This window comes from Eptesicus fuscus, chromosome 13, assembly GCF_027574615.1.
Source record: "Eptesicus fuscus isolate TK198812 chromosome 13, DD_ASM_mEF_20220401, whole genome shotgun sequence".
Classification (NCBI taxonomy): Eukaryota; Metazoa; Chordata; class Mammalia; order Chiroptera; family Vespertilionidae; genus Eptesicus; species Eptesicus fuscus.
In genome coordinates, this window is record NC_072485.1 from 77514246 (window position 1) to 77525788 (window position 11543).

General features: G+C 60.5%; 1 protein-coding gene across 1 annotated transcript; it reads left to right on the top strand.

Moving 5' to 3' along the window:
• The first annotated feature begins 9959 nt into the window (after positions 1-9959).
• On the top strand, positions 9960-10916 carry MRGPRD (MAS related GPR family member D). Its single transcript, XM_008147012.2, has one exon. It carries the CDS (start codon positions 9960-9962, stop codon positions 10914-10916), a length of 957 nt encoding a protein of 318 aa, XP_008145234.1.
• Positions 10917-11543: the final 627 nt, after the last annotated feature.

Consider the following 11543-nt stretch of genomic DNA (forward strand, 5'->3'; position numbering starts at 1 on the left):
CTCTCCTGGTAGGGAATGCACCCTCCTCGGATGTGAGCTTTGCTCCTCGGCCACACCACCCTCCCGTGCCCTCTTCCACCCTCCCAGGCGCCCTGCTCCCCGGGAGCCTCGGTTTTCAGCACGCCCACCTGGCGCCAGGCCCTGTGCCGGCTACTGCGGCCCTGCCTGTGGGCAACACGGTGTGTCCGCATGGAGGCCCCCTGGGTGGGGGCGGCATCCTCTCCTACTGCTCCCCGTCCCAAACTCCATGAAGCAGAGCCGCCCCTCTGCCCGGCACCCCCCTACTTCACCGCATAGGCCGGGGTCCCTCCCAGGAGGCGGCTTCCAGGCCCAAAAGCATCCTGACTGCCCCCCGGCCTCCAGTCTGCCCCACTGTGGGCTCCTGGTGTCCAGCACGGGCCCCGGCCCCTCCGTGGAAGCTCCGGGGGAGCCTGCTCACTGCACAGGCCCAAGGAGAGACCAGGGCAGGGCAGGCCCCTCCTCGGTGGAGAGCCAGGAGAGGGGGGAGGGCTGTGCCCACGCTCTGGGCAGGAGGGGTGGCTAACGGAGTGGACTGCCCAGCAAGGCAGCAGCGGCGCAGAGGCTGGCGTTCTGCCCACATGCACTTCCCTCAGGACCGGCCCCGAGGCGGCCGACGCGTCCCTCCTGGCCACTGCAGGCCATTGCTCCCACGCTCCCCTCCCGACAGTCCCCGCCCCGCCTGCCCGCAGGCCCTGCTCAGCAGAGAGAGGGGACCCTGTGCGGTTCCAGAGCCTCAGGTGATGGCGGTCGGGGCCGGCCCACCTTTCTCCCAGCAGCTGGGGTGTGCCCTCCCCACGCCACTCAGAGGATCCAGGAGAGCAGAGTTCAGCCACCACGTCTGTCACGTGTGGGGACTCAGAGAAGCCAGGAGGGTCCTGGGACATACGTGAGGCGGCGGACCAGGACCCTCCACCCAAAGGCTCCCCTGGTACCTCCTCGTGGCGGAACCCCTCCCAGGCCTGAAGGGGCGGAGGGGGCGGTTGGGGGCCACTGGGGCTGGGTTTTCAGCGCCTGCATTCACCGCTTCCTCAGGAGCCCCCACCCCGGCCTCCAGCCCTGAGCCCTTGTGGGGAGCTTCCCCAGGAACTTGGAGGGGCCTCCCTGCGAGGTTCAGAGTCCAGACCCAGTGGGTGGGTGGGTGGGCATCCCTAACCCACGACCAGGGCCTGGGTGTGAACAGGAATTCGCCCTTGGCAGGCACCAGGCCTGGGAGGGTGGGGGGTGAACCCCGGGAACGGGGCCTCTCCCAGCCGGCAGACACTTCCCCTGTGCCGATGGCTAGAGTCGGCTGGGGAGCCAGCCTTCCTCTGCCCGACCACCCACATCCTGAGCATCTCTGCCCCTCCCGCCACGCCCTGGACCACCTCACCTCTGGGCTAATGGAGGGCGGCGCACAGATGACCGCCAGGCAGCAACCGCAGGCCTCCACCACGCCCTGCTCCGGTGTTTAATTATTCAAGCGGGTCAGGAAGCCAGGCAGGGATGGGCGATGGGCTGTCCTCCCACCCCACCCCACTCCCTAAGGCAGCACAGCTGGGCCCCAGTGTCCCCCACCCCCGCCCCCAGCTGCCTTCTTTCTGGGTGTCCAGTGAAAGCAGGAGGCGAGGGCTCCGAGCATCACTGCTGTTCACCCTGAAATTGTCTGGAACTAGGGATCTAGTCACTCTCCCTGACACCCGCTGGTCCGCAGAATGACAGAACTGAGTTTCGGGGAGTGGGTACCACCATTCCTACAAGAACAAGAAAGACCAGTGGTCCCCTCCCCGGCTCCTCCGGTTATTACTGAGCCTAACTTTCTATCCCACGGGACATGCAGGATTGGGAGGGGGAAGGGACAGGGTGGGCCGGGGTCAGGACAGAGCTCTGCGCTCTCTCGTGCTTCCCACCACCGTCGCTCAGAAATGAACACGAGGAGAAGCCACAGCCAATGCCAGGGATGAGCAGGTACGTCCAGGGCAAGCTCGGGGAGGTGGGCCACCCCCACCACCACCTCCACCCACCACCGGACCTCGGTGCTGCTGTGCCTCAGTTTCCTCGAGTTCTGCGGTCAGGCATTGGGGCAGAGGAGGGAAGGGAGAAGGTGGCCACGGGAGGAGGGCCCTGCACGTGACAGCCCATCCCGGACACAGGTGATGAAGGCAGTGACTGCCGTTTACGGAGGGCCTACTGTGTGCAGTGGGCCCTGTGCTGAGAGCTCCGCCTACAGACCTCATTTGATCTTCACCACCGGCTCGCAGACGGAGCTCCTCGTCCACGGTCAGCCCCAGCAGGTGGGCGGCCCTGGCTGAGCCCGGTCACCGTCCACAGGCCCCGCCGTGACCCGCTCGCTTCCCTGGAAGCGCAGGCCTCTGCCCTTCGCGCCTCCCACCAGCAAAGCCCTGGGAGCTGGGCCCTGGGTGATGCCGTCACAGCCCAAGGACCCAGACCATCCTGGTTGGATTCCACACGCGACCGAGACCGAAGGGACGGCTTCGAGGGCATCTGCAACCGGGGGAGGGGGGGCGCGGGGGGAATGGGAGGCAGACACGTGTTCAACAGGCAGCACAGGCGGGCGGCCACAGCCTGCCAGCCGAGGCCTCTTCCTGTCTTCATCTTCTGAGAGGGCGTGCGCGCTGTCCGGCACCCGCCCCGCTTTCTCGAATGCCCCGCCCGCTGCGGGTTTGCGATAACCTGGCTGTTCTGTTGTATGCCAGAATTTTAAAAGCCAAGATCTTCGGCATGAGCACAGCTTCCCCGGCCCAGAGGACTCCTTCCCGGGAACCACGGGCTTCGTGCCGAAGGCAGGCTGGACAGATGGTGCCGTTCTGGCCCCGCCTCCCCGTGCGTGGGGAGAAGCCAGGTCCCGGGAGATGCACCCCCCAACGCGGGCTGACCGGGCCAAAGCTGTGCCAGCGCACGGCAGGCCCTCCGGATCAGGACAGCCGAGTGCGAGAGCAAAAGCGCATATTTGGAGCCAGTGGGCCTGGAAAGCAGCCGGTAGGGGCTCGGCGGAAACAACAGGGCCCAGTTCACAGAGCGAGGACTCATGGAAAACTCGGCTCAGGGAGTCGGAATGCCAGCGCGAAGTTTCCTGGCAATCCCGCAGGCTTCCCCGCTCAGACATGTTTTCAAAGGCTTTCTAACTGGTTTCATTGCGGTCTGACTTACATACACGCACCCATTTCAGATACAGTCCAATGATCTCGGACACGTGCGCACACCGTGGCTTCACCAAGTCAGTACAGGGATGTTTTCATCCCCCGCCACACACACACACACACACAGCCCCCAGAAAGAACATTCCCGTCGTCCGGCAACAGTCTCCTCGAGAACCCAGGCAGCCGGAGGCAGCCACTCTGCTTTATGCCACTGGAGAGTATCGATTACCGATTACAGATCAGTTTCCTACGCAGATGTCTATACCACAGCAGTCAGGATGCTTGGTGACAAGCACAGAAACCTAACTCTAATCTAGCCTGGGGCCACGTGGTGCAAGTCATTGGGTGAGGGGGCAGTTCTAGAAGTGATCTGCACCCGAATCTTGGTTGGCCAAGCCCGGTCACACTTGGGCCCTGGAGCGGGAGGCGGGGCCAGGGGCGTGGGAAGGATGCCCCGCCCATCTCACCTAAACCCACCCCCTGAGAGCTGCAGGCAGCTTCTGGCTGGAAGCAGGCGGGGAACTGAGCCTCTCCATCCAATAGCCTGCAAGGAACGTAATAGTGTGTGGCTTCCTTGCTTGCCATCAGCTCCATGAACTACTAACCAGAACCAGGCCCCTTGTAGAGTCACAGGCCTTGATTCTAAACCCGGGCCGGACGTGCTCACTCAGCACAGGTCTCGGGACTCAGCCCCCGCTCGGGCCTCGGCTGAATGGCCTCCCTGAGACCTTGGAGCAATGAAAACAACCGCCCTGGCGAGGGGAGCAGAGCTGAGCTGCCTCCTGTCGCAGGGAGTATGTCACCGTGTGCGTCATCCCACCAAGCCCAGCCAAGCGCACGTCTCGGGGATTTGCAACCTGTCTCTCTGCCTCCCCCAGGTAGGTCTGAGCTCCCCTGCTGGTCAGGATTCTTGGTTGCAAGTGACAGAATCCCCATTGGAACGCACATGCATGTGGGCGCGCGCACACACGCACACACACAGAATGGGTTGGCCCGAGTTACGGAAAAGTCCAGGTGCGGATGGGCTCCAGGGACAGCTGGATCCAGGTCCATGCATCCATAATTAGTAAAAAAAATGTGAGCCTCTGCCGGGCCGGCGTGGCTCAGTGGCTGAGCGTCGACCTATGAACCAGGAGGTCACGGTTCGATTCCCGGTTGGGGCCCATGCCCGGGTTACCGTCTCCATCCCCAGTGTGGGGCACGCAGGAGGCAGCTGATCAATGATTCTCTCTCATCATTGATGTTTCTGTTTCTCTCCCTCTTCCTTCCTCTCTGAAATCAATAAAAATATATTTTTAATAAATGAAACGTGAGCCTCTGCACACGCCAGGCACAGGAGGTGCGAGAGCATGGGAATTCCTCCCTGGGGAAGCTCACCCCCTCCTGGGCAGTGTATCTGTCTCAGGTCTGAGGCCCCGTGTTCCTCCGCCGGCCCATTCTCACGCTCAGCTGAGCGGCCTCCGCTGGAGCAATGAAAACCACCGCCTGGGAGAGGCTCCTGGGGCAAGAAGTCTCCCCGGGCCTGCACACCCAGAAGCAGAGCCCCTGGCAGTTGGTGTGGTTCCTGCAAGAGCGGGATCGCCCACGCCCCCTGCCTCCTGATAGCAGAGTCACCGCTGTTATCCACGTCGCTCTGAGTCGGTCTCAGGTTCAAGGTCTGAGGCCCCACCTTTCCCTTCCTCACTCACGTTTGTTTCCAAGGCTGGTGCCCAGCGTGTCCCACGCTCCCCGCTCCACTCCAGGGCAGGGCAGGGAGGGTGAACACGCAGCTCCAGGGCCTCAGACTTCAGTCGCCCGACACGCAGCACTTGCTCGGCCCAGCAGGTTGCCTGGCATGCCAGGTGACACAGGTACCGTGTCTGCCTCCATCCTGCCCTGGAGGGACCCAGTTTCATCCGGATTCTTCACTTACCAGGCAGGAGAGTGGGCTCAGCAGATGTGGGGGAGGGTCCCCACAAGGGCTGAGATAATCCCGCTTCTCCCAGTCCCCGGGGACCCCATTCTTGGGCGGAGTTGAGGGCGGCCCGGGAGGGCCACCGAGCAACGCGGTGAGGACGTGGACGCTCAGGTCACCTGAACTACATGGTCCCCAACGAGCAAGTTGCAGAACTCAGACATGAAATGAGGTCCTGGACTCGGGGTCCAGTGCTCCTTCCTCCCCACCCCGCAGCCGCAGAGCCCTGGGCGAGCCCATTAGCCAGCAACTCCTCTTGCAGGCGGCCGGGCAGGCATAATGGGCTCTCCCAGCCCACAAGAGCCCTGGCTGCCGACGAGGGAGCCTGCTAATGCTCTGAGGGCTCTGAGGCTGCCCCAGATGGCCTCCAGGAAGGACGGCGGGGAGAGAGGTGAGCCTCCCACTGCTCCCCGAGGGCCCCACATCCCATCCATTTCCCTGCATCCCAGCCCGCCCCTGAGCAGGAGCTGAGGGCACGCCTGGCAGACCATTAGCCCCGGCTGCTCTCCCACAGCCCGGTGGGTGGGGGCCCTTCCTGCACTTATAGCTCAGCTCCCCTTTGGCTCAGAAGGAGCAGGAGAAGGTTTTTCGAAGGTTCCGGGGGACAGGGCTCCACTGAGGCCCGGGTGGGAGACCGAGGAAAAACAGCTCCGAGGCCCGGGCCAAGGGGACCTGCCGAAGGGTCCGGCCAGCAGCGCGCGGAGGGGGCGGCCACCCGTCCCTGAAGGACAGGGCGCCACATCGGGAGCAGGTGAGAGGCCCTGTGTCTGCCCTGGGCGGAGGCGGGACAGCATGATGGGAACAAGCGAGGCCTTGCAGCCCCACTAGCCGCAGGTGAGCTGGGTGACCTGGCAGGTGTCCCCACTTCTCTGATCCTGCATCTCTGCCCGGGGCTGATGACGCCTGCCTCCTGCCCCTTCCGCGTTTGCATGGCCCACGGTGCTGCCGCACGGAGCACCTCCAGCAGCGAGATGGCAGAGCCAGGACGGAGGTGCGACAGGCAGCTGCCGGGGACCCAGTGGAAGGAAAAGACATACAACTAGGTTTTGGAAAAGCAGCTTATGAAACAGCCGGGTAATACCTTTTCGTTTATGTAAAAACAGTTACATGTAAATGCACAAAAACCTCCAAGGACATAATCACACCACTGACAGTGACGTGAGGGTGAGATCAGGGCAAGAGCTTACTTTTTGCGTAGCATCCAGATCTTTCCAAATAAGACTGGTGTTTCACGTATGCAATTGTGTAAGATCTTTAAAGCACAGGGAGAAACGGACACTATGATGACAGTCGTGGGAAATAACACATTTCCACCAGCCTTCCGTGGAATCCACAACAATTCAGACAAGGCTTTGGAGGGCAGGAATTTAGAGTAAAGCTAACGGGAGAGTCTGTATCTTAAGCCCTCGTCCATCAGCAGGTCATTGCTGAGCGTTTGCTACGTCGGCTTTGGGGACACGGAGATGGGTCAAGTGAGTGCAGGCCCGGGGTGAGCCTCATAGTCCAAGGGGCACACCGCCTGAGCAGGCGTGGTCGGACCATGCAGAGGGGGGCACAGAACAGAGCACTTAGCTTAGTGGCCGCTCCACATTTATTGAGCGCCGACTGTGTGCCAGGACCTGATTCAGGCCTGGCCGGGACACGCACGCACCCCCACCACCACCACCACCACCGTGCAGGTCCCATCACTGTGGAGAAGCCAGAGTTAAGAACCGTGTGGTTCACCTCTGCTGGGCCCGGCACTCCAACTCTGGCTCCATGAGAGGGACCCCACTCCGGATGGGGCCCTGAGCCTCTGGGGGCTCTAGGGCAGGACTGTGAGACAGAGCCAAGAGGGAGCCAGGGCCCTGGCAGAGATTTGGGGCTGGGGCGGGGAGGGGGGTCAGCTTCCTCCCCTCCTTCCCCAAGTGCCTTCAAGCCCAGGAGAGCCCATTCTTCTGGTTCCTCGGGAGCTGGTGCCTGAGGGTGACTCCCCCAAATGTGTATGTTCTGTCTGAAAGTCCGGGGCCCACCCCAGACCACGGGGTCCACAGGCAGGAACCCAGCTTCCCCATCCCTTCCCAAAGGCTGCTTGGGGTACCTCTGCACCCACTGACCCCCACTGGGTCCAGCTCCACCCACTTTTCAACACTGAAAGGTGAAAATGGGAGGTTGCAGGGTCCCCCTCTCCTGTACCAGCCTCTGCAGAAACCCCAAAGATCTGCCAAACTCGTGCCCATCCAGTCTACAAAAATATTTATTGAACACCTGCTGTACACAGGCACAGCGGTAGGTACCAGGGAATATAGACACGTCCCTGCTCGAGGAGCTTTCATTCCCACGGAGAACACACAATAAACAAGTAAAATATATTTTAAAAAGAGAGAATCGTGTGGTCCGTTCCCACGCAGTGCATGTGTTGTTTGCTTTTATTAGGAAATATCCACAGGCCCTGAGTTCCTGCCAGTTAGTGCATTAGTCGCTCGGGTGCCATAACAAAACAACAAAACACAGCAGGCAGTCGCTTAAAAACAGACGCTTGTTTCTCACACTTCTGGAGGCTGGAAGTCTAAGATCGAGGTGCTGGCCATGGAGAGCTCACTTCTTGGCGTCAGATAGCCACCTTCTCTCTGTCCTCACACTGGGGAGTAGGAGGGTGGGAGGGCTGGGGAGGTTGGGGAGAGATGCACACGTGAGAAGGAGGAAGGGAGCGCCCTCTGGTGTCTCTTCACAAGAGGACACTAATCACATTAGATCAAGGCCCCACCCTTATGACCTCATTTAACCTTAATTACCTCCTTATCTCCAAATACAGTTGCATTGTGGGTTAGAGCTTCAGCAGGTGAATTTGAAGGGGACACAATTCAGTTCACAGCAGTCGGGGTAAGGGCTCCTCTCTCTTCAAACCTCCCAAATCCCTCTTCTCTTTCCTCAATCCCAGTCTTTTACCTCCCTTCTACTTTTGCTGAAAAAGGGGGTGCCTACGAAAGAACGGTGTCACCTTCCCACTTCCTGGCCCACCACCATGGCTGGATCCTCCGCTTCTCTCGGGTGATGCCGCAGCTCCCAGCGGGGCCCACCCTCTGCGATGCCAGGTCCCCTCGCCTCCCACCCGCCAGGAGCCCCTCCTGAAACCATGGCCTCTTTCCAGTACCATCTGTTTCTCCCTCTCTGCTGAACCCCTCCCATCCAGGTACCAGCATTCAGTAATGCCCTTCCTAAAAAAAAAAAAAAAAAAAAGAAAAAACAAATAAAACCCCTGCCTCCTTATCTCATTTCTCTGCCCCCATTTCCACAATCACCTTCACGATGTCACCAAGTCCCTGACTCCACAGTGGGCTCCTCGGTGCGTTTGGAGGGTCTCGGCTGCTGAGTGTCACCCCTTGGGCGGTCTTCTGGAGCCACCCCACCAGAAGGCAAAATCACGGGCCAATTCACTTACGGACATGGATGAAAATTTGCTAAAAAAAAAAAAAAAATCCGAGCACCCAGGCAGGGGGCAAACAGCAAATTGGAAATGATTTATCCTAGACATAGAAGGATGAATACGCATCAGAAAGCCTATCCCTGTATATTCACCGCAGAAACAGATTCAGGGAGGGGGAAAAATGATTCAGCAGACGCAGAAAAAAAAATTGTGATAAATTTTATCATTCATTCATGATAACGGTCAGAAAACCAGAAAGGGAACTTCTTCACCTTGATAAAAGATAATACCACAGCCCTAGCCAGTTTGGTTCAGTGGATAGAGCATCAGCCTGTGGACTGAAGGGTCCCAGGTTAAATTCCGGTCAAGGGCACATGCCCGGTTTTCGGGCTCAATCCCCAGTGGGGGGCATGCGGGAAGCAGCTGATCAATGATTCTCTCTCGTCATTGATGTTTCTCTTTCTTTCCCTCTCCCTTCCTCTCTTAAATCAATAAAGAAATATATTAAAAAGGAAAAAAAAAAGATAATACCACAGCCCTAGTCAGTGGCTCAGTTGGTTGGAGCAATAAAATTTCAAACCACAAAAAACTGCTCTTCCATGCCATCATCTGTAACTATCCTAAAAACATAGCGTTGACCAAAAAAAACACACAAACAAACAAAACACAGCAAGCATTCGTGTAAATTAAAAACCCTTCCAGGCCAAATGCTGGGGGTGGGGGACCTGGGATGGAGACGAAGTGGAAAACTAGATGATTTTATTTTTTTTAAATATATTTTTATTGATTTCAGAGAGGAAGGGGAGGGAGAGATAGGAACATCAATGATGAGAGAGAATCATTGATCAGCTGCCTCTTGCACACCCCACACTGGGGATCGAGCCTGCAGCCCGGGCATGTGCCCTGACTGGGAATCGAACCGTGACCTCCTGGTTCCATAGGTCAATGCTCAACCGCTGCGCCAGGCTGGACCGGCTGCTTTCGCTTTACTTTAAACAGCCCGCTGATCCATCCTGTGTGCTGGAGCGTGAGGGTGAAACTCATCCTGCTCTTTGCAGCTGAAGTTCACTTTAAAAAATTCACAGGGTTTGAAGATTATAGGAGAAAAATGATGTTATCAATAGCTGTAGGAAAAGCCTTTGAGAAAAGTCAATCGATGCCTCTTCGTGATTGGAAAAAATAAACTCAAAACTAGAAGAGCCTCTGGACGTGGCTAAGGGCCTCTAGAGCGCTGGGCACCTCCGGGTGGCCTGGTGGCCGTTCAGGAGGGCTGGGAGCCACAGGGAGCCGCTGCGAGGGCAAAGGGTCGCCTCCTGGGCAAGGCCTGTTGCCAAAAGCGTGGGGAGGGCCCTGAAGCATGAAACTCGGGGTGGGGCTCCCCGAAGTCCCCAGGGGGTCCACGCAGCACAGACCCTCACGCGGGTCCATCTTCTTCCACAGGATGAACCAGACTCTGAATGACAGCCAGACGCCCCCGCTCGCCCCCAGCAGCCACCAGACGCAGGGGCGGGGCGTGGCCTACTGGGTGCTGAGCGCCCTGACCCTGCTCGCCTGCGTGTGCGGCGTGGCGGGCAACGGCCTGGTGGTGCGGCTGCTGAGCTGCCGCGTGCGGAGGACGCCCTGCACCGTGTACGTGCTGCACCTGGCGCTGGCCGACCTCCTCTTCCTGCTCTGCATGGCCTCCCTGCTCAGCCTGGAGGCCAGCCGCGTCGTCGCGCCCCCCCTGGCCCACGAGGTGCTGCGCAGGGTGAAGTACTTCGCCTACACGGCCGGCCTGAGCCTGCTGACGGCCATCAGCACGCTGCGCTGCGTCTCCGTCCTGCACCCGGTCTGGCACCGGCGGCACCAGTCCCCGCGCCTGTCCTCCCGGGTGTGCGCCGCGCTCTGGGCGCTGTCCCTGGTGATGAACACGCTGGCCGCCCTCTTCTGCGGCAGGTACTGGAGCTCGGACGAGAATCAGTGCTTCGCGGTGGACGCGGTGCTCAGCGTCCTCATCCTGGGCATCTTCACCCCCCTGATGACCGTGTCCAGCGCCACGCTGTGCGTGCAGGTGCGGAGGACCTCCCGGCGGTGGCGGCGGCGGCCCACGCGGCTCTACGTGGTCATCCTGGCCTCCGTGCTGGTGTTCCTCGTCTGCGCCCTGCCCCTGGGCCTCTACTGGTTCCTCCTCTACTGGCTGCACCTGCGGCCCCAGGTGGTGCTCCTGTACAGCGGCCTGTCGCGCCTGTCCTCCGCCGTGAGCAGCGGCGCCAACCCCGTCATCTACTTCCTGGTGGGCAGCCGCCCGGCGGGCCCTCGGGAGCCCCTGGAGGCCGTGCTGCGGAGGGCGCTGGAGGAGGCCCCGGAGCTGGAGGGGAGGGAGACCCCCTCTGTCTACACCAACGAGGAGGGGGTCTGAGCCGCCCCTCCCCGCCATGCCCTGCAGGCCTGCCCCAGCCCAGCGCCTGGCTGGCCTGCTGCTGGGAGCCCCGGGGACTCTGCACTTCCCCTGTCGGGGTCCCTTTCCTACGAGCCAGAGCCCGCCCCCCCGCCCCCCCCCCCCCACATCCCCAGCACGGTCCGGACCTCACGTGCCACTCCGCTGGAAGTTGAAATGTAATCTCTTGGTGTCTGAAGATATTCCGGCTAGAGGACAAAGGTTAGCCGTCAGCCCTGGCCTAGCACATTCTCTCCCCTCCTCCCCCTCAGGTGCGGCCCCTGGGATCTCAGCTGCAGGCCACGAGACTGCCTCGTGCTCCTTGTCCTCGACCCCTGACCTTTGCCTTCGGGTCGCCGTGCCCCGCCCCTGCACCCATGGCAGGCCAGCTCGCTTTTCCCTGGAGGTCACACTGGAAATGCTCAGCTGAGCTTGGAGGGCCTGCGCCCGGACGGTGCCTGGAGGCAGCTTCCTCCCAGAGGCCCACGCGATGCCAAACAGGGTCGGCGGCTGCCCCTGATCAACCCCCTTCCCGGAGTCCCCCTCAGCCTGCCCCCCACCCTCTGCCTCTCTGGGGACAGAGCCCAGAGGGAGATGTCGGCACGTGCT

Excerpts from the sequence above, each read along its gene's own strand:
- MRGPRD (XM_008147012.2), top strand. The coding sequence starts at position 9,960 with ATGAACCAGACTCTGAATGACAGCCAGACGCCCCCGCTCGCCCCCAGC.